The sequence below is a fragment of the Indicator indicator genome, chromosome 1, assembly GCF_027791375.1.
Source record: "Indicator indicator isolate 239-I01 chromosome 1, UM_Iind_1.1, whole genome shotgun sequence".
Classification (NCBI taxonomy): Eukaryota; Metazoa; Chordata; class Aves; order Piciformes; family Indicatoridae; genus Indicator; species Indicator indicator.
This window is the reverse complement of record NC_072010.1, coordinates 94,508,849-94,531,634: the sequence shown is the minus strand read 5'-3', so window position 1 is coordinate 94,531,634 and position 22,786 is coordinate 94,508,849. Positions and strand designations below refer to the sequence as shown.

At 47.0% G+C, this 22,786-nt stretch overlaps 1 protein-coding gene across 1 annotated transcript in view; it reads right to left on the bottom strand.

Moving 5' to 3' along the window:
* Window positions 1-22,786, bottom strand: part of LOC128973521 (alpha-2-macroglobulin-like) — a 50,123-nt gene that overhangs the window by 745 nt on the left and 26,592 nt on the right. Inside the window, 18 exon segments of the mRNA XM_054389893.1 lie at window positions 356-397; window positions 631-733; window positions 1,589-1,657; window positions 1,817-1,907; window positions 2,236-2,363; window positions 2,668-2,886; window positions 3,426-3,649; window positions 4,273-4,438; window positions 5,539-5,613; window positions 5,874-6,030; window positions 8,178-8,262; window positions 13,229-13,405; window positions 13,519-13,602; window positions 14,939-14,990; window positions 18,644-18,765; window positions 19,357-19,483; window positions 21,065-21,293; window positions 22,065-22,191. Coding sequence (XP_054245868.1) covers window positions 356-397; window positions 631-733; window positions 1,589-1,657; window positions 1,817-1,907; window positions 2,236-2,363; window positions 2,668-2,886; window positions 3,426-3,649; window positions 4,273-4,438; window positions 5,539-5,613; window positions 5,874-6,030; window positions 8,178-8,262; window positions 13,229-13,405; window positions 13,519-13,602; window positions 14,939-14,990; window positions 18,644-18,765; window positions 19,357-19,483; window positions 21,065-21,293; window positions 22,065-22,191 — 2,277 coding nt within the window.

The following is a 22,786-nucleotide window of genomic DNA, read 5'->3' as shown; positions in this document are numbered from 1 at the left end:
ATTAGAAAGGACCATAGGATACCTCAAATCTGAGAGAGTAAGAATGATAGAAGAAATTTAAACTCAAAAAAGAAGTCCAAGGGGCAGTGGGAGAACAGTACAGACACAACTTCCACTGAAGCTGGGAGAAAGTGACTGTGGACATCACTCCTGAGATTTCAGAGATGAGGGATTTTGAATTAGACAACTTTGTGCCTCCTGTGCTTTCAGTCTTGTATACAAAATCTGTGCCTCTGAGTGGGGCCAGTCTCATCCAAATTAGGCAGAAATAGAAAGCCACTGGCTGGAAGATGGAAAAAAGGATGGAGAACATGAAGAGAACTGTGAAGAAGGGAAGGACTATTAGTTCTCCTACCCGTGGTGCAGGGAACATTGTACCCCTCTGTGGCAAATTCATCTGGAAAAGAGTAGGAAAGGGAGACATTAGGCTGACAAAGCTCCTTGGAAAACCTGGTGGTGGGACAGGTGCCAGACTAATACTTTGCCCAGGCCCCAAAGCAGGCCCTTGCCACCATCCCCAGATCCTCCAGAGATATCAGCAGGCCTGAAGGAGCTGCAAGCTCTGCCTGCCATCACATCCCCCTCCCTGCCCACCCTCTCTGCTATGGGCACCCTCTGCCCCACACTCACCTGTCTCGTAGTAGTCATAGACCTTCACCAGAGCTGGCTTCAGGCCCTGCACGGCAATGTCCTGCTCCACTGTGAAGGAGAAGCTGAGGGTCTCGCTGCTCAGCTGCTTAAGGGAAGCAAGGGAGGCTGAGAGGTGGCCCTGACCAGACCAAGGCTGACCCATCCTCTCCACCTTGCCCCAGCTCTACCCTGCCCCAGGCTGCCCCATCCTTCCCACCTTGCCCCAGCTCTATCCTGCCCCAGCTTGCTGCATCCATCCCACCTTGCCCCAGCTCTACCCTGCCCCAGGCTGCCCCATCCTTCCCACCTTGCCCCAGCTCTACCCTGCCCCAGCTTGCTGCATCCATCCCACCTTGCCCCAGCTCTACCGTGCCCCAGGCTGCCCCATCCTTCCCACCTTGCCCCAGCTCTACCCTACCACAGCTTGCTGCATCCATCCCACCTTGCCCCAGCTCTACCCTGCCCCAGGCTGCCCCACCCTTCCCACCTTGCCCCAGCTCTACCCTGCCCCAGGCTGCCCCATCCTTCCCACCTTGCCCCAGCTCTACCGTGCCCCAGGCTGCCCCATCCTTCCCACCTTGCCCCAGCTCTACCCTACCCCAGGCTGCCCCATCCTTCCCACCTTGCCCTGGGATCAATGGCTCTCCCCTGTGCCCCCGGAGTGAGAACTGTGGGTCTGGCCAAGGGGCAAAGGGAAACCCTGGGGCCTGTCCTCACACTGAGGGAGGGTCTGGCTACAGGATAGGTCAGGACCCAACTGGAGCATGGAACAGATGAGCTTTGAAGAATGAACCAGTAGGTCTGAAATATGGGCAAAAGTCAGAATGAGACTCGGTCCTAATCTCGTCAGAGATGTGGTAGTTTTGAGTCGCAGATCTTTGCTTTATGTGACCAAATGTTCCAATCATGGAAACACAGGGGTGTTTCTGACCCATACTCATCTCAGCTGGATACCCACCTTCTCCAGATACACGAGGACATGGTTGGCAGTCATCTCTGTACGCTCAATAATGGGGTGACCTTCCAACTGAGGAAAGAAGACCAATACGTTACTGCAAAGGAGTAGATGACAATGGCAGGGTATAGCTGATTCCATCCCTGAAAGTCTCGAGTTTGCTACACACCCTCGGGAGGTGTCTTGAAGACAGGGTGCACGATGCAGCTTGTTAGATATACAGGCTCCTACCTTCCTCACAGAGGACTTCAAGGGGACAAATCCCGACAGCATCTTCACATCAACAATCACCATGTTGGAGCCGTTGCGCTCCCCAGTGTAACTAAGGGGGCAAACAACAAACACTCAGTACACCTTACCTCAAAGCTAAGGGCACTTCCACCTTTTCCATGTAACTTGTCACCCTGCCATGACCTGGCAGGCCAGCACCTTCTTCTCCAGCTATTCCACGGTCTTCTAGTCATCTGCCTATGGCCTGTCACCAGCCACACACTGCTCCACTACTGCAGGACATGGTCTTCCACCACAGGTTCTCCTCGCAGCCCAGCTGCTCCCTGCCTGCCTTCCCAGGATGCACTGCTTCTCCATGGCTTCCAGCCCTCCCCCAACTCCTGTGTCTTCTGACAAAGGCTCTTCAGACACAGACTTACCTGACATTTATGCCTATGTCAAAAATCTTGTGAGCCTTGAAGTCCACGCACGTCTCTGGGATTGTGTAGACATGAAGCATGAAGGGTGCATCCTCCTGCGTGGGTTGCACGTTGTACCTCAGGCTTGTCTAGGGGAGAGCAGCAGCTCTGTGTGAGTATGTGTGCATGTGTGCTCAGCCCGTGGGAGTGTTGATCTTCTCCCCATCCAGCCTCCCTGCTTCTCCCACTCTCACAGCTCCTCCACGCTCCACATCTTTTCCTCCTCCCATTCCACTCTTCCTTCTTCACATACCTCTATCATTCTCCTCTTGCCTCTCCCACAGCCTTCCCTCCCACTTTTTCCCCTCTCTTCTCTCCCTTCTGCTCTTTAGCTGGCTCCTGCCTGGCGAGGGGCTCCCCTCCCAGACTGTCACCTCTCCTCATCACCCTCACCTGCAGGTAGACACAGCCTCCACCAGACACCTCTGTGCTGTACTCCCCAGGCACCCGGGGCAGGGACACACGCTGGAGCAGCAGCCGGTTTGTGGGATCCACTTGGAAGTCTTGCTGGAAGTCCCCAGCAGATCGCAGGGTCACCTTGGAAGCTGCTCCGCTCTTGGCATAGGTGACACTTCCATACAGGGACAGGGCTTGGAGAGCCACCACTGTGTCCTGAAAGAGATGGGCCCCAGCACCCAGAGGGATGCCCTTAGTGTTTCCCCAATCTGCCTGCCTGTTGCTGTTGGCAGGCACCCTCGCCTTTTTTCTTTGCTTTCTCCCAGTTTTGGTGGAAAGGACAGAGGGACAGAGTGGCCTTTCCTGGTTTCTGTTCCCTTCCTGTGTTTCCTCTGCACTGCAGTGGCATGTTGCCTGGACTGCCTGGCCTGCAGCTCTGCACAGCCTTCACTCGCTCGCCCCAGGGTGAAGCAGCAACTCATATGCACAAACAAACGGCAGTGGGAGCCCTCTCCAGTGGCTGCTCACACGTCTTGTGTCCCTGCCATTGTGCCCCACTGTGTCAAGAAAAGCAGGTCATTAATCAAGGTGTCAGTCATTGCTAGAGGCACTGCCTGACGTTCTGGCCCCTTGGCAGCTTGGGAACCGTGGTAGATACTGCAAAGGTATACTGCAGGGCTACAGTCCCTGCCCTGACAAACCTCACTGGGCCCCCAGCTGCATCTCTGGCACTGACATGGAGGGAAGCAGCTCACCTGCGTGGAGGAGAAGCCCCCACTGGGATTCTGCTGAGCGATAATCCACTTGGCAATCAGAGATGCGAATGACAGCTCCTCCTGGGAAGGTGCTGGCCGTGTGGTGAGGTGAGCAAGGAGCACATAGGCTGTCATCTCCACTTCAGCAGAGGGAGCCCGATTGCGATGGTATGGGAGATCCACCTCCGGCTCTTTCCCAGGCCGCTGCCAATGAACAGACCCATCTTCACAGGAGGCACGGAGCGTGGAGACAAGACAACAAGCAGTTATTAGTAGTTACTGCAAGGGAGTCCTTGATCTGCTGACAGTCCACTTGGGAGGACAGAAGAGCCTCCAGGATGCATCTGTCATGTAGGATGAAGTGGGAAGGGTCAGCTTTGCTGTTGATGCAGGTTTACAGCCAGAGCAAACCTAAGGAGTCAGCTGCTGAGGCTCGGTCCTTTGTCCTCGGACAAAGATACCGCTTCGTCCTAGACTCCAGATTCACACAGACGTTTTTATAGGCTTGAGCACCAGCAGAGTACCGGACTGGCACTCCTTCCCTCGTGCAGTAGAGATGCTGGCATTGGGCAGTGAGCAGCAGGCCCAGGAGAGATGCTAACAGAGCTACCCTTTAGTTCAGCACTGATGGGGGTGGTGTCTGGCGTTTCCCGATGGCCTCCCTCAGAGTAGAGGAGCAGCACTGGGCACTAAGAGGAAGTTCTGAGAAATGTAACCCCTGTGCACAAGCTTTTCCCCACCCACCCACAGGAGCCATTTCCTGCAGCCATTGCACCACCACCAGAAGCCACTTTATCAAGGGAAGACATAAGGCCAGCGAACAAGATGTCCCATCTGGAGCACTCACCCTTTTTCACAGCTTCCTTTTCAAGTGAGCCAAGCAATGCTTTCCGCTTCTCCTCCTTCCCTGCCAGGGTGAAGGCATATGCCAGCAGTGCCTTGGTGTACACGTGGCTTTCTTCCTTATCTGCTGCCATTTCCAGGCAGAACAGAGCATTACGCACCACGGAGTGCTGGGAGGAGAGAGAGACTGAGCTGGAGCAGCCAGAGCTCACCCTGAGGCCCATCTTAGAACAGCAGGAATGGCCATCTCCCCTCTCTTGCGTGACAAAGATTATACCATTGTGTATCCCTTCCCTTTCAAGTCTAATATGCCCCTAGAATGAAGCCAGGGGCTTCACAGCCAGGCAAAGACTTTCCTTAGCTTGTGTCTTTAATAGATCCTGTAACGTTTCTTTCACAGTTCAATTTAAGGACGGGGGGAGAGATAACCTCTGATTAGAAGGCTGTGGAGGAATGAGATCTTTGCCTTACTAACAGCATGTCCAGGGATGGGGATTCAATCACCTCCCTGGGCAGGCTGTTTCAGTGTTTGAGAACCCTTTCAGTGAGGAAGTCTCTTCTAAGAAGAAGTCCTTCCGTTGCAAATCACACCTCAGCTTTACTTGCATCAGAGTCTTGTTTCACAGTGAGAAGATCACAGAGTTTTGAATGAAAATGACCAACCCCACATTGCTTTTGAAGAGGTCTCATACTTTTCTCAAACTGTTGTTTATGGTTTTCCATGTTGGTATATCTTATTACCTACAGTTATAACTTTTCTCCCAAAGGTAAAGGTTGGAGATTTATCATAAAGAAATCTAGAAGCGGAAGAAAAAATGAAAATGAATCCCTGAACGTGGGATGTGCCAGCTTTTTTTTCAGACTTCTGCTCTTGTGCAGGTACAATAGTCCCATGCAAGTAGTTCAACAGGAATGTGCTTTTCTAAGAAAGAGATTTTTCTGGGTGTAAAAATCTGTTTGGCTCATTTCAGGGATTTAAATGGTATTTAACTTATTATTAATCAAAGCTGTACTCATTTAAAGGAGAAAAATGTGCAATTGTATACAAAAGAACTCAGAAAAAGACGAAATAAAATGTTGATATGGAAGAGAGAACTGGACAGGAGAGGAAAATGAAGGAAAAAAGTGTTATTCTAGTCTATGCTTAAATGGAAGGAATATTCAAACAGGATTTCTCATTTCAAATGTAAAGGGACCTGATAATCTGAGGTGGCACTGATAGGGCAAGTTTAGTACCATCTGTGGCTCAGATTGGAGTGCAGACACATACTGTTACAGGCAGAGGAATCTCCAGCAGTGTAATCATGATGTAGGCTGTAAGTGTGATCTCGTCATTCACTCCACCCTGCAGGGAACCACGAAAGCAGATGTTGATCCCACACAGCACAACCGACTTCTCCCTGTGCTACCTATCTACATTGTCATGGTAAGTCCCTCAGAAGATGCTATTGGCTTCTACCTGCTTGTGTGATAGCTCTCATATACAACTTCCACCTCCTCCTCCCCAGCCCCCAAGTGCCGAAATAACTCTATTGGTCCTGGAATGACTTATGGTCATGTTTCAGACTGACAGTCCATGCGGAGCCAACCAGGCAGACACGTTACCTTCATGGCATTGTTCAGGAGTGTCCCAGAACTGTGAAAACAGCCATTCTCCTTCTGCTTTTCAGTGAGCCAGACCAAAGCATCCTGGATGTGCTTCTCATCTATGAAGATGTAACGCCGAGCCTGGGCAAAGGACTTGAGGACAAAGGCTGTGAGCCTGGAAGTGATAGAGGGAACTGAGAAATCCTGCGCAGCTCCTATATACATCAGAGGTCACAGAAACCATGTGAACATCAGCATTCTGCAGGAAAGCAGTGTCTTGGTCACAGTGGTTTGGCTTGACACCATGATCTAGTTTACAGACTAGGTGAGATAAGAATCAATGCTAAACAGAGCCTGCATTTCATAGCCCTGAGGACTGCAGGTAGGTGGGCAGTGGCACTCTGGGGATTCACCAACATCTGTGTGGTGAAGGCACCCTATGCGCAGAATTATGCCCCCAAATACCAGCAAACTTGTCCCAACATGTTCAGGCAAGTCCCCCTTCCACCCTCCTTTCTGGAGTGGGGAACAAAGGCCCAGGTGCCAACCTGTCTCCTAAGGGGTAAACAACTACATGTACCCATCGCATGGCATGCTCATGCTCTTTCCATCTAAGGACATAATTCTAGCTTCACCCTTTCTGTAGGCTAAAGCAGGTTGTTGATAAGAGTGCCCATTGGCCAGATCCAGCCTCAAGAAACATTATAAGTATTACCCCAGTTGTTTACTAGTTTGCTCTCTCCTTTTGCTTTCTCTTGCTTTGTTCAAGCTATGTAAGCTCACAGTGCCTACATCTTCTCACTCCCTCATGCAAGCATACTAGCAGCCTCTGCAACATGGAGAAGAAGCCAGCACCCCGAGCTGCCTGAGGAACCATCAAAGGAGATCTCTTCGTTGAAGCTACGCAAGCCAGCATCGTAAACCCAGTTGCATCTTTGAGAGGACTGGAACCACAAGGATAAGCTTTCGCCTGGAGGGGGAGGGACTAGCCCAAGCCCGGCAGTCCAACATCAGCTACAGCTATAAGCAGCTGGCCAAGCAGACACACATCCTGCATGACCCCCGCTGTTCACAGGAGATAAAGGAGCTGCCCATCATTGCAGCTCCTCAACCTTGTGCTGTCAGGGTAATGTAACCCGGGATATCCTGAGAGAGAGAGACACCCTCTCTGTTGAATTCAAGCAAAGGACTGCATCATAACCTTAAATGGGAAACATTTGCTGAGATCGGCATAGACAGCTCACTTTGATGGCCGTGCCCCTTCCCCGAACCCGTCTCCGGAATCAGATGGCTGACCCCCGCCTACTGGGAACCATCACCCTGACCGCGAGGGCTGACCCCGAAGGACCTGGCCTCGCCACACAGGACCACTCCCAGAGTTGGCCCCGCCAGCCCCTGGCTGCCACAGTTGTGCCATGGGACCACCCTGCCAAGGGAAGCCGCCAATAGGTGGACAATCACCCCTCTGGCGGAGGCGGGAGGAGAAGAAAAGTTACTGTCCAGAGAAAAGCCCCCCCCACGGCCCATCAGTGACTCAGCTGCAGCCTGAGCCCAGGGACCCTTCCCCCGCCCAGCCCCGGGTCAGCCCCGGGCAGACAGACAGCATCCAGCCAGCATAATCCAGCAACTTGCTTTGCTACAAACAAAGACACAGTGTATATTTTCACGTGTGTAACACTCACTAACATGCAGTTCAAAGCACCCGCACCTAGCCATGTGATATTCCAGCTTGAATTGCCTCTTGATAGCATTGTAAATCTTTCTCTGTATATAGTTAAACCTGCCAAGGGTCTTGTCGAGTCTCCATCTGGTGGACAAGTAGTGGAACTGCACTGCTCATTCCCTTAATTAGAAACTAATTCTGTAAATATTCTAATTGGGTCAAAATGTATATACTAAACCAGTTATGGAATATGTTTTCACAACCATGCATTAGAATCAATATATAAAAGTGATTAATCGTTTATTAAGATTTTTTAATAGTTAAAAATATTTTTCATAATTCATATTTCATAATTCATACATTAATAACCAATCTGCTAACAAGAACTAACTAGGGCATCCTGCAGGTCGCCCTCACTTGAGTTGAAGAAGGATGTCAGGGGATATAAATAGCTATTAGTTCAGCATTGCAAACTTGAGGCAATCTCTTGAGGCATCCCCTTCATCATCCTTCTCTACTCCATTGCCACACGTGACTATCCCATGGTGTCATGAAAAGAATTTCATCTCCATCTCCACAAAGACCAAACACAAAAGAACACTGAGGAAAAGAAGGGCATGAAAAGCAGAAATGACAAGCCAGTGGTACTAGAGTCTTACCAGGTATTCCCAACTTGCCCATAATGGGGCCCAAAGGTGCTGTAAGAACCATCCCAGTGTTTGTACTTCAACTGCCGTTGGTACCCTGAAACAGAGAGTGCAAGAGCATTGCAGTTGTCACAGTACCTTTCAAGGAGACGTGCAAAGGAACTGTAGCATGCAGGGGACACAGTGTGAGCTATGCTGCTCAGTGTTATAGAGGAAGTTCAGGCAAACCCACAGCTCCAAGTACCTGAGTCCTTGTGCTCTTCCTCTCTCCTGAAACACCTGGAAACTGGATATCTATGGTCATTGTAGCTTTCTGCCCTAAACTTGATGAGAAGTAAATGTATCCCAGGGTTGAGAGAAGCAGAACAACAGTTCCCAAAGGAGAACTAAATACAAAGGTGAGCCTCACACAGGATAAGAGATGCAGAAACCAGGATAATTTTCATTGCTGGAGGTACAATTTTCCTGCAAAATAACTCAGTAAAACTAGTTCTTTCTCCATCAGCAGATGCCTACCATGTCCATAGACACTATCTACCAACATATTCTAGCTATTGTGTTCAGCTTCTGTTCTAGTCAAAGTGAGTGACAATTTCTCAGTCAATTCTAACAAGGGTTTGAGATCACAGAGTTGTCAGGGTTGGAAGGGACCTCAAGGATAATCTAGTTCCAACCCCCCTGCCTTTGGCAGGGACACTTTCCACTAGATCAGGTTGCCCAGAGCCACATCCAGCCTAGCCTTAAAACCTCCAGGGATGAGGTTTCCACCACCTCCCTGGGCAGCCTGTTCCAGCATCTCACCACCCCTGTGGTGAAGAATTTCTTCCTAATGTCTAATCTAAATCTACCCTCCTGGAGCTTGGATCCATTCCCTCTAGTTCTATCACTACCTGACATCCTAAAATGTCCCTTACCAGCTTTCCTGTAGGCCCCCTTACGATACTGGAAGGTCACAATAAGGTCTCCTCAGAGCATTCTCTTCTCCAGGCTGAATAGTCCCAACTCTCTCAGTCTGTCTCCATAGGAGGGGTGCTCCAGCCCTCTAATCAATCTCATGGCCCCTCTCTGGACACGTTCCAGCATGTCCAGATCTTTCTTGTAATAGGGGTTTCAGAACTGGACACAGTACTCCAGGTAGGGTCTCACCAGAGCGGAGTAGAGGGGGAGAATCACCTCCCTTGACCTGCTGGCTATACTTCTCTTGATACAGCCCAGGGTACAATTGGCTTTCTGGGCTGCAAGTGCACACTGCTGGCTCATGTTGAGCTTCTCATCCACCAGCACCCCCAAGTCCTTTTCTTCAGGGCTTCTCTCAAGCCAGTCACTGCCCAGACTATAGTAGTGCTTGGGATTATCCAACCCAGATGCTGGACCTTGCATTTGGTCTTGGTGAACCTCATGAGGTTTACTTGTGCCCACTTCTCCAGCTTGTTGAGGTCCCTCTGGATCTCCAGCATGTCTGCCACACCACACAGCTTGGTGTTGTCAGCAGACCAGCTGGGACTGCACTCAATGAATAGAATAGAATAGAATAGAATAGAATAGAATAGAATAGAATAGAATAGAATAGAATAGAATAGAATAGAATAGAATAGAATAGAATAGAATAGAATAGAATAGAATCAAGAAGGTTGGAAGAGACCTCAAGGATCATCGAGTCCAACCTGTCACCCTACACCTCATGCCTATCTAAACCATGGCACCAAGTGCCACGTCCAATCCCCTCTTGAACACCTCCAGGGATGGTGACTCCACCACCTCCCTGGGCAGCACATTCCAATGGCCAACCACTCTCTCTGTGAAGAACTTTCTCCTCACCTCCAGCCTAAACCTCCCCTGGCGCAGCTTGAGACTGTGTCCTCTTGTTCTGGTGCTGGTTGCCTGGGAGAAGAGACCAAACCCCTCCTGGCTACAACCTCCCTTCAGGTAGTTGTAGACAGCAATGAGGTCTCCCCTGAGCCTCCTCTTCTCCAGGCTAAACAGTCCCAGCTCCCTCAGCCTCTCCTCATAGGGCTTGTGCTCAAGGCCTCTCACCAGCCTCGTTGCCCTTCTCTGGACATGCTCCAGCAATTCAACATCTTTCCTAAACTGAGGGGCCCAGAACTGGACACAGTACTCAAGGTGTGGCCTAACCAGTGCTGTGTACAGGGGTACAATGACCTCCCTGCTCCTGCTGGCCAAACTATGCCTGATGCAGGCCAGGATGGCATTTGCCTTCTTGGCCACCTGGGCACACTGCTGGCTCATGTTCAGGCGGCTGTCAACCAGTACCCCCAGGTCCCTTTCCACCTGGCTGCTCTCCAGCCACTCTGACCCCAGCCTGTAGCTCTGCATGGGGTTGTTGTGGCCAAAGTGCAGCACCCGGCACTTGGACTTGTTGAATGCCATCCTGTTGGACTCTGCCCATCTGTCCAGCCTGTCAAGGTCCCTCTGCAGAGCCCTTCTACCTTCTAACAGATCAACACCTGCTCCCAGCTTGGTGTCATCTGCAAATTTACTGAGGATGGACTCAATCCCCTCATCCAGATCATCAGTAAAGATATTGAACAGGATGGGGCCCAGCACTGATCCCTGGGGGACACCACTAGTGACAGGCTGCCAGCTGGATGTGGCACCATTCACCACTCTCTGGGCTCGGCCCTCCAGCCAGTTCCTAACCCAGCGCAGAGTGCTGCTGTCCAAGCCACAAGCTGCCAGTTTGGCCAAGAGTTTGCTGTGGGGGACAGTGTCAAAGGCCTTGCTGAAGTCCAGGTAGACTACATCCACAGCCTTTCCTACGTCCACCAGGCTGGTCACCTGATCATAGAAGGAGATCAGGTTGGTGAGGCAGGACCTGCCCTTCCTAAATCCATGTTGGCTGGGCCTGATTCCTTGGCTATCCTTCAGGTATGCAGTGATTGCCCCCAAGACAATCTGCTCCATGATTTTCCCTGGCACTGAGGTCAGGCTGACAGGCCTGTAGTTCCCAGGTTTTTCTGTTCGTCCCTTCTTGTGGATGGGCGTCACATTGGCCAGTTTCCAGTCTTCTGGGACCTCTCCAGTGAGCCAGGACTGGTGGAAAATGATGGAGAGAGGCTTGGCCAGCTCATCTGCCCAGCTCTTTCAGCACCCTAGGATGAATCCCATCAGGTCCCATGGACTTGTGAATATCCAAGTGACTCAACAAGTCTCGAACTAATTCCACATGGATTTCAGGAGTACAACACTGCTCCTTGACCCCATCAACCAGCTCAGGAGGCCAGTTATCCTGAAGTCCTCCTGCCTTACTGTTGAAAATGGAGGCAAAGAAGGTATTTAGAATCTCAGCCTTCTCCTCATCCTTAGTTACAATGTTACCCTCCTCTTGCCCCTCTTTTTAGCATTAATATATTTATAAAAACGCTTTTTGTTGTCTTTCACAGAAGCAGCCAGTTTAATTTCTAACTGTGCTTTTGCCTCTCTAATTTTTCTTCTACATGATCTAACAACATCCTTAAACATATCACTAGTTGCCTCCCCCCCTTTCCAAAGGCGATAAACCCTCTTTTTTTCCCTTAAATCCTTCAGGAGCTCCTTGCTCATCCAGGCCGGTCGTCTTCCCCGCCGGCTCGTCTTACGGCATGTGGGAACTGCCAGTTCCTGTGCTTTTAAGAGCTCCTGTTTGAAGTAGGTCCAACCATCCTGGACCCCTTTGTTCTTAAGGGCTGTTACCCAGGGAACTTTCTGAATAAGTTGCCTGAACAACCTGAAGTTTGCCCTCTGAAAGTCCAAAGTGAGGGTTCTGTTACTGCTCCTCCCTATTTCCCTGCATATTGAAAACTCCACTATCTCATGATCGCTGCACCCTAGACAGCCTCCAACCATCACATCTCCCACCAGCCCTTCTCTATTTGAGAACAGCAGATCAAGCAGAGCCTTGCCCCTGGTAGGTTCACCTAAGAGCTGCATCAGGAAGTTGTCATCCATGCACTCTAGGAACCTTCTGGACTGTCTTCTCTCTGCTGAATTAAGTTCCCAGCAGATGTCTGGTAGGTTAAAGTCCCCCACAAGGACAAGGTCTGATGATCTTGAGACAGCTTCCATCTGCTTATAGAATATCTCATCGGCCTCCTCATCCTGGTTGGGTGGTCTATAACAGACTCCAACCAGGATGTCAGTTTTGTGTGGCCTCCCTCTGATTTTAACCTATAAGCATTCAATCCTTTCATCTGCAACCTCGAGTTCTGAGGCATCAAAAGATTCCCTAATATACAGGGCCACCCCTCCTCCTCTTCTCCCTTGCCTGTCTCTCCTAAAGAGCTTATAACCCCCCAGTGCAGTACTCCAATTGTGAGAATCGTCCCACCACGTTTCTGTGATGGCAACTACATCATAGTTCTCCTGGTGAACCAAGAGTTCCAGTTCCTCTTGTTTGTTGCCCATACTGCGTGCATTGGTGTACATGCACTTCAGCTGGGCTGCTGATTTCACCAGTTTGTGTGGTCCTCCCTCCTTTCCAGGGAGACTGGTTTCCACACCCACCCCCTTCAGACCTAGTTTAAAGCCCTCCCAATGAATCCTGCCAACCCCAGTGCCAGCACCCTCTTACCCTTTCTAGATAAATTCAACCCATCTTGGTCCAGCAGGTCAGTGCCACTGTCCGTGTCGCCAACAAAGATGTTAAACAATACTGGTCCCAGTATTGATCCCTGAGGAGATCACTGGCCTCCACATGGACATGGAACACTCTTTGGGTGCAGTCATCAAGCCAGTTCTTTATCCACATATCTACATAAGCAGATGCCATTATCAATGGCCAGCTGTTTTATGAATTTCATATACCCCTTTTCTTATGAAGAGAACTCTTGAGTTATCGCCAGTCCTGGACTTCTTGTATGCTGCTGTGTGGATGCTGTCCCTTCTCACTCTGTACCTTCACCTAAGTGCAGGATTCTCTCTTATAGGTAAACTATTATATACACCTGACCTATGACACTACCACGTTCTCTTCTAGAGAATGCACCAAGACGGCAACCAGCAAGTGTCCTTATCCAGTTGCCAAGGGAAAGAATGAACAGAAAAGTAAAAGTCATGACCCAGCTCACCGCTCACTAAGTATCCAATGGCCTTGGATTTGACCTCTTCACTCAGTTGCCCTGTCTTGTTCAGATAGTCCAGGACATAGATGTTGGGTGCAAACAAGACCATGTTCTGTTCCCCACAGCCAAAAGGCATCTGGAGGAGCTGGTGCAGGTTCTGCATGGCAGTGCCCATAATGTCACCTGGAGAACAGGAAAATTTCCAGTCTAAATTAGTGCAGCTCAAGGTTTAGCAGTCTGAAGAAAGTGGCAGGGTTTCAAAATAGCATGTGGTACTTAAGGAATGCTTTGCTTACCCAGCACTGAGAAATATGCTCTGGCTGAGCCGACCACCACAGTCTCTGGTAGAACCAGGGAGACTGGCTCTGACATAGACTTTTCTGGGATTAAAAAAAACCCAAACAATTCAATTTGGTTACAATTACAGATATATCAACGTAGAATTATAGAATTGCTTTGATTTGAAAAGATCTTTAAGGTCAGCAAGTCCAACTGTTCTCTAATTCTATCAAGTCTGGTTCTAAACCACCTCAGGACCACATCTCTGTCTTTGAAACAGAATGGGTATTCAACCACCTCCCTGGGAAGCCTGTTCCAGTGGTTGAGAACCCTTTCTATGAAAAAACTTTCTTCTAATAACCAACCTAAACCTTCCCTGGTGCAACTTGAGGCCATTTCCTCTTATCCTGTCACTTTGTACTAGGGAGATTTGTAGAGAGCAAGATGGTCTTCCCTCAGCCTTCTTTTCTGCAGGCTAAATGACCTCACTTCTCTTATTTGCTCCTCACAATACCTGTTCTCCAGACCCTTCTCCAGCTTCATTGCCCTTCTCTGGACACACTCCAGCACCCCAAAGTCCTTGTATGGGTGCCACAAAACTGAACCTGGTGCTCAAGGTGTGGCCTCACCAGTGCTGAGTACAGTGGGACAATCACATCCATGGTTCTGCTGGTTGCAGCAGTCCTGTTGTAGGCCAGGATGCTGGTGGCCTTCTTGGCCACCTGGGCATAAGCTGGCTCATGTTCAGTTGGCTGTCAATCCCTGGTCTTTCTCTGCTTAGCAACTTTGCAGCCATTTTTCCTGAAGCCTATAGTGTTGCATGGGGTTGTTGTGACCCAAGCACAGGAGCTGGCAGCTGGCCTTTCCTGAATCTCATACATGCATGTGTAGCAGTTAAGAATGTGAGACACCATTTTTTGCACCGTGGTTTTCTGCCTTTAACAAATCCATTCATGTGTAATTTTGTTGTCAAAGCTTCCTATCCTGCAAATTTCATGCTCGGCCTGCAATACTTTCACACACAGACTGTCATGGAATTCTGTGTGGCACTCCCAGTTGGCCTTAACTGACAAATATACTTACAGACTATTTTTCTGGCCTCATTTGCTTTGGTGGGCAGACATGACCCAGAGCCCACTTTTTTTACACCCAAAGAATATAAGATATTAGAGATAACACTATCAAATCCCAGATATTTTTTCCCCATAGGGTCCTGACTAGCCTTGGTTCCTAAGAGATGTACTTCTGTCTCTGTAATTGCTGGGACTATGCACTTCTCCTTCAGGAAGAGTTAGTTTCGCTACTGGCTGGACATACATCTAGTTTGTTCAATGTTATCAGATCCCTGTACATTCCTGCTCAGAGTGGAGCATTCACAAACCTTGTCTTTAATCTCTACCTTGGCAAAGAAAGTTTTAGAAAGAAAAAGTTTCTTACCAGATGCACAGTGTACAGAGTTGTAGGTGGTTTCCACCTCAGTCCCTTCCGGCTTGGGGAAAAAGGTAAGAAAAAAAGCTAAAAATCATAGGATCACAGAATCCTATTCTTTTCAATTGGAAAAGACCTTTAAAATAAAAGAATCCTTAAGTTTGGAAAAGACCTTTAAGATTATCAAGTCCAACCGTTATCTAACTCTACCAATTCTGCTGCTAAACCGTGTCCCCCAGTACCACATTTCTGCATCGTTGCAACACCTCCTGGCATGTGCCTTCAATCACCTCCCTGGGGAGCCTATCCCAGTGTTTGATAGCAATGAGAAACATCAACAACATTAACAAAGAAAAGGGAGAAATATCAAGATGGAAACTAAAAGAGAGTCCAAAAAACTTAAATACCTATAAATTCTCCTCTGGTAATAACTTCATCGTAATGAAAAACCTTTAGAAATTGTTTACAAAGTGTTTTACTCCATTATACTGAAGTGTGGACAACTGAGGACTGTAAGATACTGGCTAATTACAAGTGTGACATTTAATGCACATTCTTTCCCTTATTATTACTGAGAAAAACCCTGAAGCTTCATAGTTTATCATGAAGATTATGCCAGATGACTGATAATAAACCCACAGAGCTCTGTCTTCCAAGGTGCTACCCAGCTTGGCCTGCTCTAACAGAGCTCTTCAGACTGTGTTCATGGTTGAGTGCCTGGGCCACCAGTAGAATATGTACGTAAGAGTTTTGGCAGGTGCAAAATAAACGGCTCCAATGCACCCAAAAGTGACAAGTTCCAACACCCAAAATTTAAGTACCTGCCACAGTGAACTGGTGATTGTATCCTTCTGTTTCAAAAACTTCTAGGCTACTCTTTGAAGTCAGAAAAGAAGCCCTGTTTTCTGCTGAGCTGGTTGAAAAGGTTCTGCATAAAACTCAGGAAACAAATATTTGCTAGAAAACATTTTGTCAGAGGTTTTTTTCTGTGAGATTCCCCACATAAATTTTTTTAACCTCCAAATCCAATGTCCCCATTGCCTCATTACTGGTTCCCACCAGTTTATTTTCCGTCATTCTTCAGTATGGAAAGAAAGTGAAAGTGTAAAAGAGTAGTGGGGAAAAACAAGTTAAAAAAGAAAAAGAGTTTCAGGATAAACTATGACAGAGCAAAATGCTTATGTTTGAGAAGGCAGTGATTTGTTTGTTTCAGCATGTCATTCTGAAATGCATCTAAATGAGACATCTATTGTTTTGTTTGATTTTCTACATTTAAACAGGAAATTAAAACATTCAAACTGTAACTACTTGAAATATTTCATTTCCCTCTGAGAAATTCCTGGGTGAAAAAAACATCCTGTTTCTCAAGGATTCCTGTTTCTCTAAGGAAACTAAGCATTCAGCAAGGCTTAGTTTCCTTAGGGGCAAGACAATGCCCCAGGCGCTCTCTGTCTTCTGGGATGCACTGCCTGCTGCAGGGAATATGGACATCTGAGTGTTTGGGACAATGCAGCTCCACCCCAAGCAAGTTACACCATATCCAACCTTGCTAATTAATTGGTGAATGCTAATCTCTGACTCTATCCAGAAAATCATAGAATTGCTTTGGTTGGTAAAAGACCTTTAAGATCACCAAGTCCAACCATTCTCTAACTCTTCCAAGCCTGATGCTAAACCCTGTCCATTGGACATCACATCTCTGTGTCTTTTAAATACCTCCATGGATGAGGATTCAACCACCCCCACAGGGAGCCTCTTATAGCACTTGAGAACCCTTTCAGTGAAGAAGTTTCTTCTACTGTCCAACCTAAACCTTCCCTGGTGCAACATGAGGCCATTTCCTCTCATCCTAAAACATGTTACTAGAGAGAAGAGACCAACAGCCACCACACTCCAATCTCCCTTCAGGTAGTTGTTGACCCACTCAAGCACCTTAATATCTTCCTTGTAATGAGATCCCAAAACTGAACCCAGTACCAGTGCTGAAGACAGGAGGACACCACCTTCCCTGCTTCTGCTGTTCCCACTATTCCTGATACAGGCCCGGATGCTGTTGGTCTTTTTGGCTACTTGAGCATATGCTGAGTCATGTTCAGCAGGTGTGTCTCTGCTAAGCAGCTTTCCAGCCACTCTGCACCAGGTCTGGATTGTTGCATTGGTTTGTTGTGACCAAAAGGCAGGATCTGCCACCTGGCATTTTTGACCCTCATACAACTGAATCTCATATCCAGTCAGGGCTTGATGTAGAATAGTTACCTTACTAGAGTAGCAGGATAGGACTAGTAATTGCTTAGTCATTTAAACGCTCATTCACTTATTTTTACTTCCACACCATCTGGAGACCAGACTTTACACTTCTGATCTTCCAGCATCTTCAAAGAACAAAATAAACACTGAAAATTGAAACGTCTGCAATGTAAGGGGGAGTTGCAATGTTATATATTACTGCTGTCTTAATTTTGGTAAATACAATTATTCCTTTCTGTCATGCACAGGTTTGATGATGTGTGATGTTATATAGATTTCCCTATAGAACCAGCTAGTACTCTTTGCTTGCCATTAATATCACAAGGAATTATATACTATGGATTAATTTTACAGCTGACTATTTCTCCTGGGATAAGCTGTGCTTTAATCATTGCATCACACCGTTTAAGAAAAAAATATGACAGAAGAATTAAAAAACAAAGTTCATACTGTTTTGAACATTTTTAAAGTATAATGAAACCAAATCAAAAAAGTTATAGCAGTTTTGTATTGAAACGTTTGTAGCTTATGGTGGCTGATCCATATTCCAGGGCACTGACCATGGGCTGGAGGAGGCTTCTGGCAAATGTTCCATTTACAACCTGTGATTTATTATGGGTAAACCCAAGGAGTTCTTATTTGCCTCCCAGGCGATGTGTCTAGGACAAAACTGTCATTATTATTCTTGTTATAGTACATAATGTAATAGGATCCTCTGCTTTTACTATGACTTGGCAATGCTATGAGCTATGGGTGGAATAAGAGTCATACAAACCATTATTACTGCTACCATGGCTAAACTAGAAAACTTTTGTGAGACAGCAACTGTTGTGAGGCATAAAATTATTACAACTTTTCTGTGCCACCGAAGTCAACAGCCCATATATAGAATCATAGAAACATTAAGGTTGGAAAAGACCTCTAAGATAATCAAGTCCAACTGACAGCCCAGCACCACCATGTCCACTAAACCATGTCCCAAAGTGTCATATCTACACATTTTTTGAACATCTCCAGAGATGATGACTCAATCACCTCCCTGGACAGCCTGTTCCAATGCCTGACCATCTTTTCAGTGAGGAATTTTTTTCCTAGCATCCAACCTAAACCTCCCCTGGTGCAACTTCAGGCCATTTCTTCTTGTCCTACAACTTGTTAGTAGGCAGAAGAGATCAACACCCACCTCACTACAATCTCCTTTCAAGGAGTTGTAGAGAGCAAGAAGGTTTTCCCTCAGCTTCCTCTTTTCTGCAGACTAAACAATCCCAGCCACTCCTCACATGACCTGGTCTCCAGACCCTTCACCCACTTCTTTGCCCTTCTCTGGACCCACTCCAGCACCTCAAACTTCTTCCTGTATGAGTGCCCCAAAACTGAACTATACTCAAGGAGTAGTTTCACCAGTGCTGAGTCCTGGGGGACAATCCCTCCTCTGGTCCTAATGGCCACACTGTTTCTGATACTTACCTCCACCAGCAGCTGTTGGACTACTGTATCCTTCCTCCCTTTCTCTGGGGTCTCCTCAATGGTGTTCCCACAGGGCTGCTGGTTCTGCAGAGCCTCAGTGCTTACCATGAACTCCACCTGCCCTGGAGGAAACAGGGGTCAGCCAGCCCTGCTGGGCAGTACCAGAGAAATGTGGGTTTGTACTTGTGCTGACCACTGTCTGGTGTGTTACAAAGAAGCTTTTCCGAAAGGAGAACTAAACTCAAGACAGTCTTTTATCTTGATCCACACCTTCATTATGACCTCCTGAGCAGATGTTAGTCCATCAGCAAGAAAAATAGTGGAGAGGCAACTCTTGTAAATCAAACAGTCTTGTTCTGAGAGGCTTCAAATAAAGCAATCTTTGATTAAAATATTTGGGACCCAGGCATATTAAGCTAAGACGTTCTCAGCTCCACAACAGGAACATCTGAGTGTTTTGCATGCATCAAGGGGATTTGTGATTTCTATTCAAATGCTAAAAATGCAATGGCACATAACACTTAAATAGTTTGTTTAGGACCTGGAAACTGCATCCTAGTGTAGTGTCTCAAACTCAGGCTTGGACTTCTCCCTTCTAGCACAGACAATGTCCTTCCAGGCAGGTTTGGAGTCACCTTAGCTCCTCACACAAAAGATCTGATATCATTGATAGCAATCTAATCCCAGCATTTTCTTGTTGTCCAGTCTCTTACCTAGAGATCTTGGTGTTACTTCCCAAGCCACAGTTTTCCTTTCATTCATGCAGATGCAGTAGGATTCTTCCTGCTTCTCTACTGGCATACCCAGGAAATGAGTAGATTCAGCCAAAGATACACTGACCTGATGGTTGGAAAGAGAGATGTCATGAAGGTTGGAGCTGCAGAGATGCTGGGGTTACTGGAGACAGTACAGTACATTGAAGTGGGTGGTAGAGCTGGTTAAAGTGTGGGACTGAAAGCTTTCTGGATATTGCAGAGCAAGAACTGGGTTGATAAACTGGGAAAAGACTGAGATGTGTACAATCACAAGAAATCGTGGATGTAAGTGCAGAGAGCAAGAGCAGTATCTTTGGAAAAGAAATACATTCTGGGGAAACGGTGAGTGTGTGCCAGTTGTGTGAATGAGAAGAGAGTGTTGCATTAAGAAGACTGTAACCAGCAGGTGCAGGGCAGTTCTCCTCTACTCTCCTATGGTGAGGCCACATTTGGAGTATTGTGTCCAATTCTGGGCTCTCCAGTTGAAGAGAGACAGAGAACTACTGGAAAGAGTCCAATGGAGAACCACAAGGATGGTTGGGGAATTGGATCCACCCCATCACAAGGACAGGATGAGACCTGGAGCTCTTCAGCCTGGAAGAGAGAAGGCTGAGAGGTGATCAATATCTAAAGGGTGGGGGTCAAGAGGATGAGGTCGGGCTCTTTTCAGTGGTCCCCAGTGACAGGACAAGGGGAAATGGGCACAAACTAGAACACTGCAAGTTTCTCTTAAAGATAAACTTATTTCCTGTGAGGGTGCTGGAGCACGGGGCCAGACTGCCCAGAAAGGTTGTGGAGTTTCCTTCTCTGGTGACTTTCCAAACCTGCCTGGACACGTTCCTGTGCAACCTGATATAGGTAAACCTGCTTTAGCAGGGGCATTAAATTGGATGATCTACAGAGGTCACTTCCAAAGCCTACTCTTTGGTGATTTTGTGAGTAAAGGCAAAATGATAACTACAAACTTAGACATGCATGACCACCCTAACAGTGAAGATGTAAAATACCAGCAGTGGGAAAACTAGTAAGGGCAAAAATGACAGTGGAATAAGGAAACAGAAAAACCACAGAAATAAATGAGTGGAATGGGTAGGTCAGTGCCTCTCTGATTCCATTTCATTCCTTTTAGAGTAAAAATCTATATTAAAAAAAAATTAACAAAGATGACTAAAGTTTTCTTCAAATTACCTCCCGAATTCTCTCCTATCTTTTTTGTTGGTGAAAGAATGCAGATAAGAATAGTGAAGCTCTGTGAAGTGTCTTAGTGGGACATGCAATAAATCACAGGAAGTCTGCATATTCCAGGAAATATGTCATGATATTGGTATAATATTTATATGAAGTGAGACTGAAGGCTCGACAGAGGTATACACCCTGGTGTACCTGGGGTTTTCATGTGGGTGTGCAACGATGCTATGGTCTGCAGATAACACAATTTTTGTATTTCCACAGGACAAAGACATAAATATACCATGACAAGGCTGGGGGGAGGCTCACCAGCAGTGCTTTAGGTTCTGAATCAAACACAGCTTCCAAAACTTTGTCAGAACAACTTATTCACCCTTATTTAAACCTACCAATAATTTCCACCTATATGAAATAGGAATTGGCCAATTGTAGCTTTCCCTAAGCTGTCAGATTGAGTAAAGCTGTAAATGTCCCTTACCCTGATGCAGGCAGTCAGGTAGTTGAAAACGGTGGCTTTTAGCGTGAAGGACTCGCCACGAACCACAGAGTAGGGCATGGTGAGCTCTACAAAGAAGGGCTGCATGGCTCTGAAGGACACTGTTGGGGACAGACCAAAGCCTGTGTCTGCTGAGGTGCAGAATGCGTTGGCTTTCCACTCGGTGATGGTGTCAGGGATCGTCACATCTAGATCAGCATTTCCCTCAGAGCTGGCAAGGGACATGGAACAAGATTTCAGTTATATTCTGGTGATCATCTATGCTTTTATCATCCTACTGAACACCATCTGCTGACAGCAAACTCCTGAGTGGTTGGGATATAGACATAGGATTTTCAATGTCATCCTAAAGCATCTATACTTAGCGACCTTGAAAAAGCTGTCTACTAGTAATACCCCTCTCACTGAAATCGCAATACTTCCATTATATCCATTCGAATCTTCTGAGGTTTTGCCCCAGAGAACCACATTCTATATGTGGACTCGCTCTACCTGTGGACAGGCTGGAGAGAATCCAGAGAAGGACCACAAAGATGACCAAAGTATGGGGAAGGTGCCATATGAGAAAAGGCTGAAAGAATTTGGTTTGTTCAGCCTTGAGGAGAGAAGGCTTAGGGGATACCTTATCACTCCCATTCCAGTACTCAAAGGGTGACTACAAATAAGATGGAAACTATCACCATTTTACAAGGAGCCACATGGAAAACATGAGAGGCAATGGGTGGATGTTACTCCTGGGGAGATTCCAACTGGACATAAAAGGATAATTTTTCATAATGAGAACAATCAGTCATTGGAATAATCTCTGCAGGTAGGTGGCAGAGGGTGCAGCATTGCACACTTTTAAGACTCGACTGGAAAAGGTAATGGACCATCTTGTCTAGACCATGCTTTTGCCAAGAAAGGTTGGACGATATGATCTTTGACGTTCTCTCCAAGCTGGTACTCTGTGATTCTCTGATACCTTCCCATAAACACTTACTTCACTGAAACTGTGTCCCAGATCCATGTCTCAGGGAAGTACTTTCGGATGGTCTCCAAAGGACTGCCGTCAGCCCTGTGTTCCATTATTTCATCATCAAAATCTTCAAGCAGATTCAATGCAGTGACTAGCAAATTTGTTCAAGGACAGGAAGAAAGGGAAAGATGTGTCAAACTCCATTCTAAGTCAGGAAGATACTTTCCTTACGAGTAGTGGTTATTCTTATCTAAAATTCTTAAACTGAAAGAACAGCTTTGAAACCATGACAACTGGAAACAAATGTATTTCTCTGTTGTCATCTCAATATTGCATTTTGCCTAATGTTGCTGCTTTTCTTACAGAGATTAGATGAGGTTGAGTATTCTTCCCTTACTTCCAGCAAACCCAGCGGTGTCAAAAGAGCCATGCATGATGATGCTATTGAGGGTATATTTCTATTGTAATACAGTCAAATGTGAAACTTCCTGCCTCCAGATATTAACTACAGTTGCACATAATTTATTAAATTTGTTTGAAGAATTGACTGTGCTTACACGTGACCAGAAACAGAAGCCACACTTATCCCTCTCCTCATCCATCTGAGATTATTCTGAGATGAATACAGGACTTTACATCTCTGGTCATTAACAAATTAATAATTACAGAACAGGGAGATGCTTTCCCACAGTGTTGCATTAGTGTGTTGCCTTATGAAAGACTTTCTATCAGCTTTAGAAGACTTT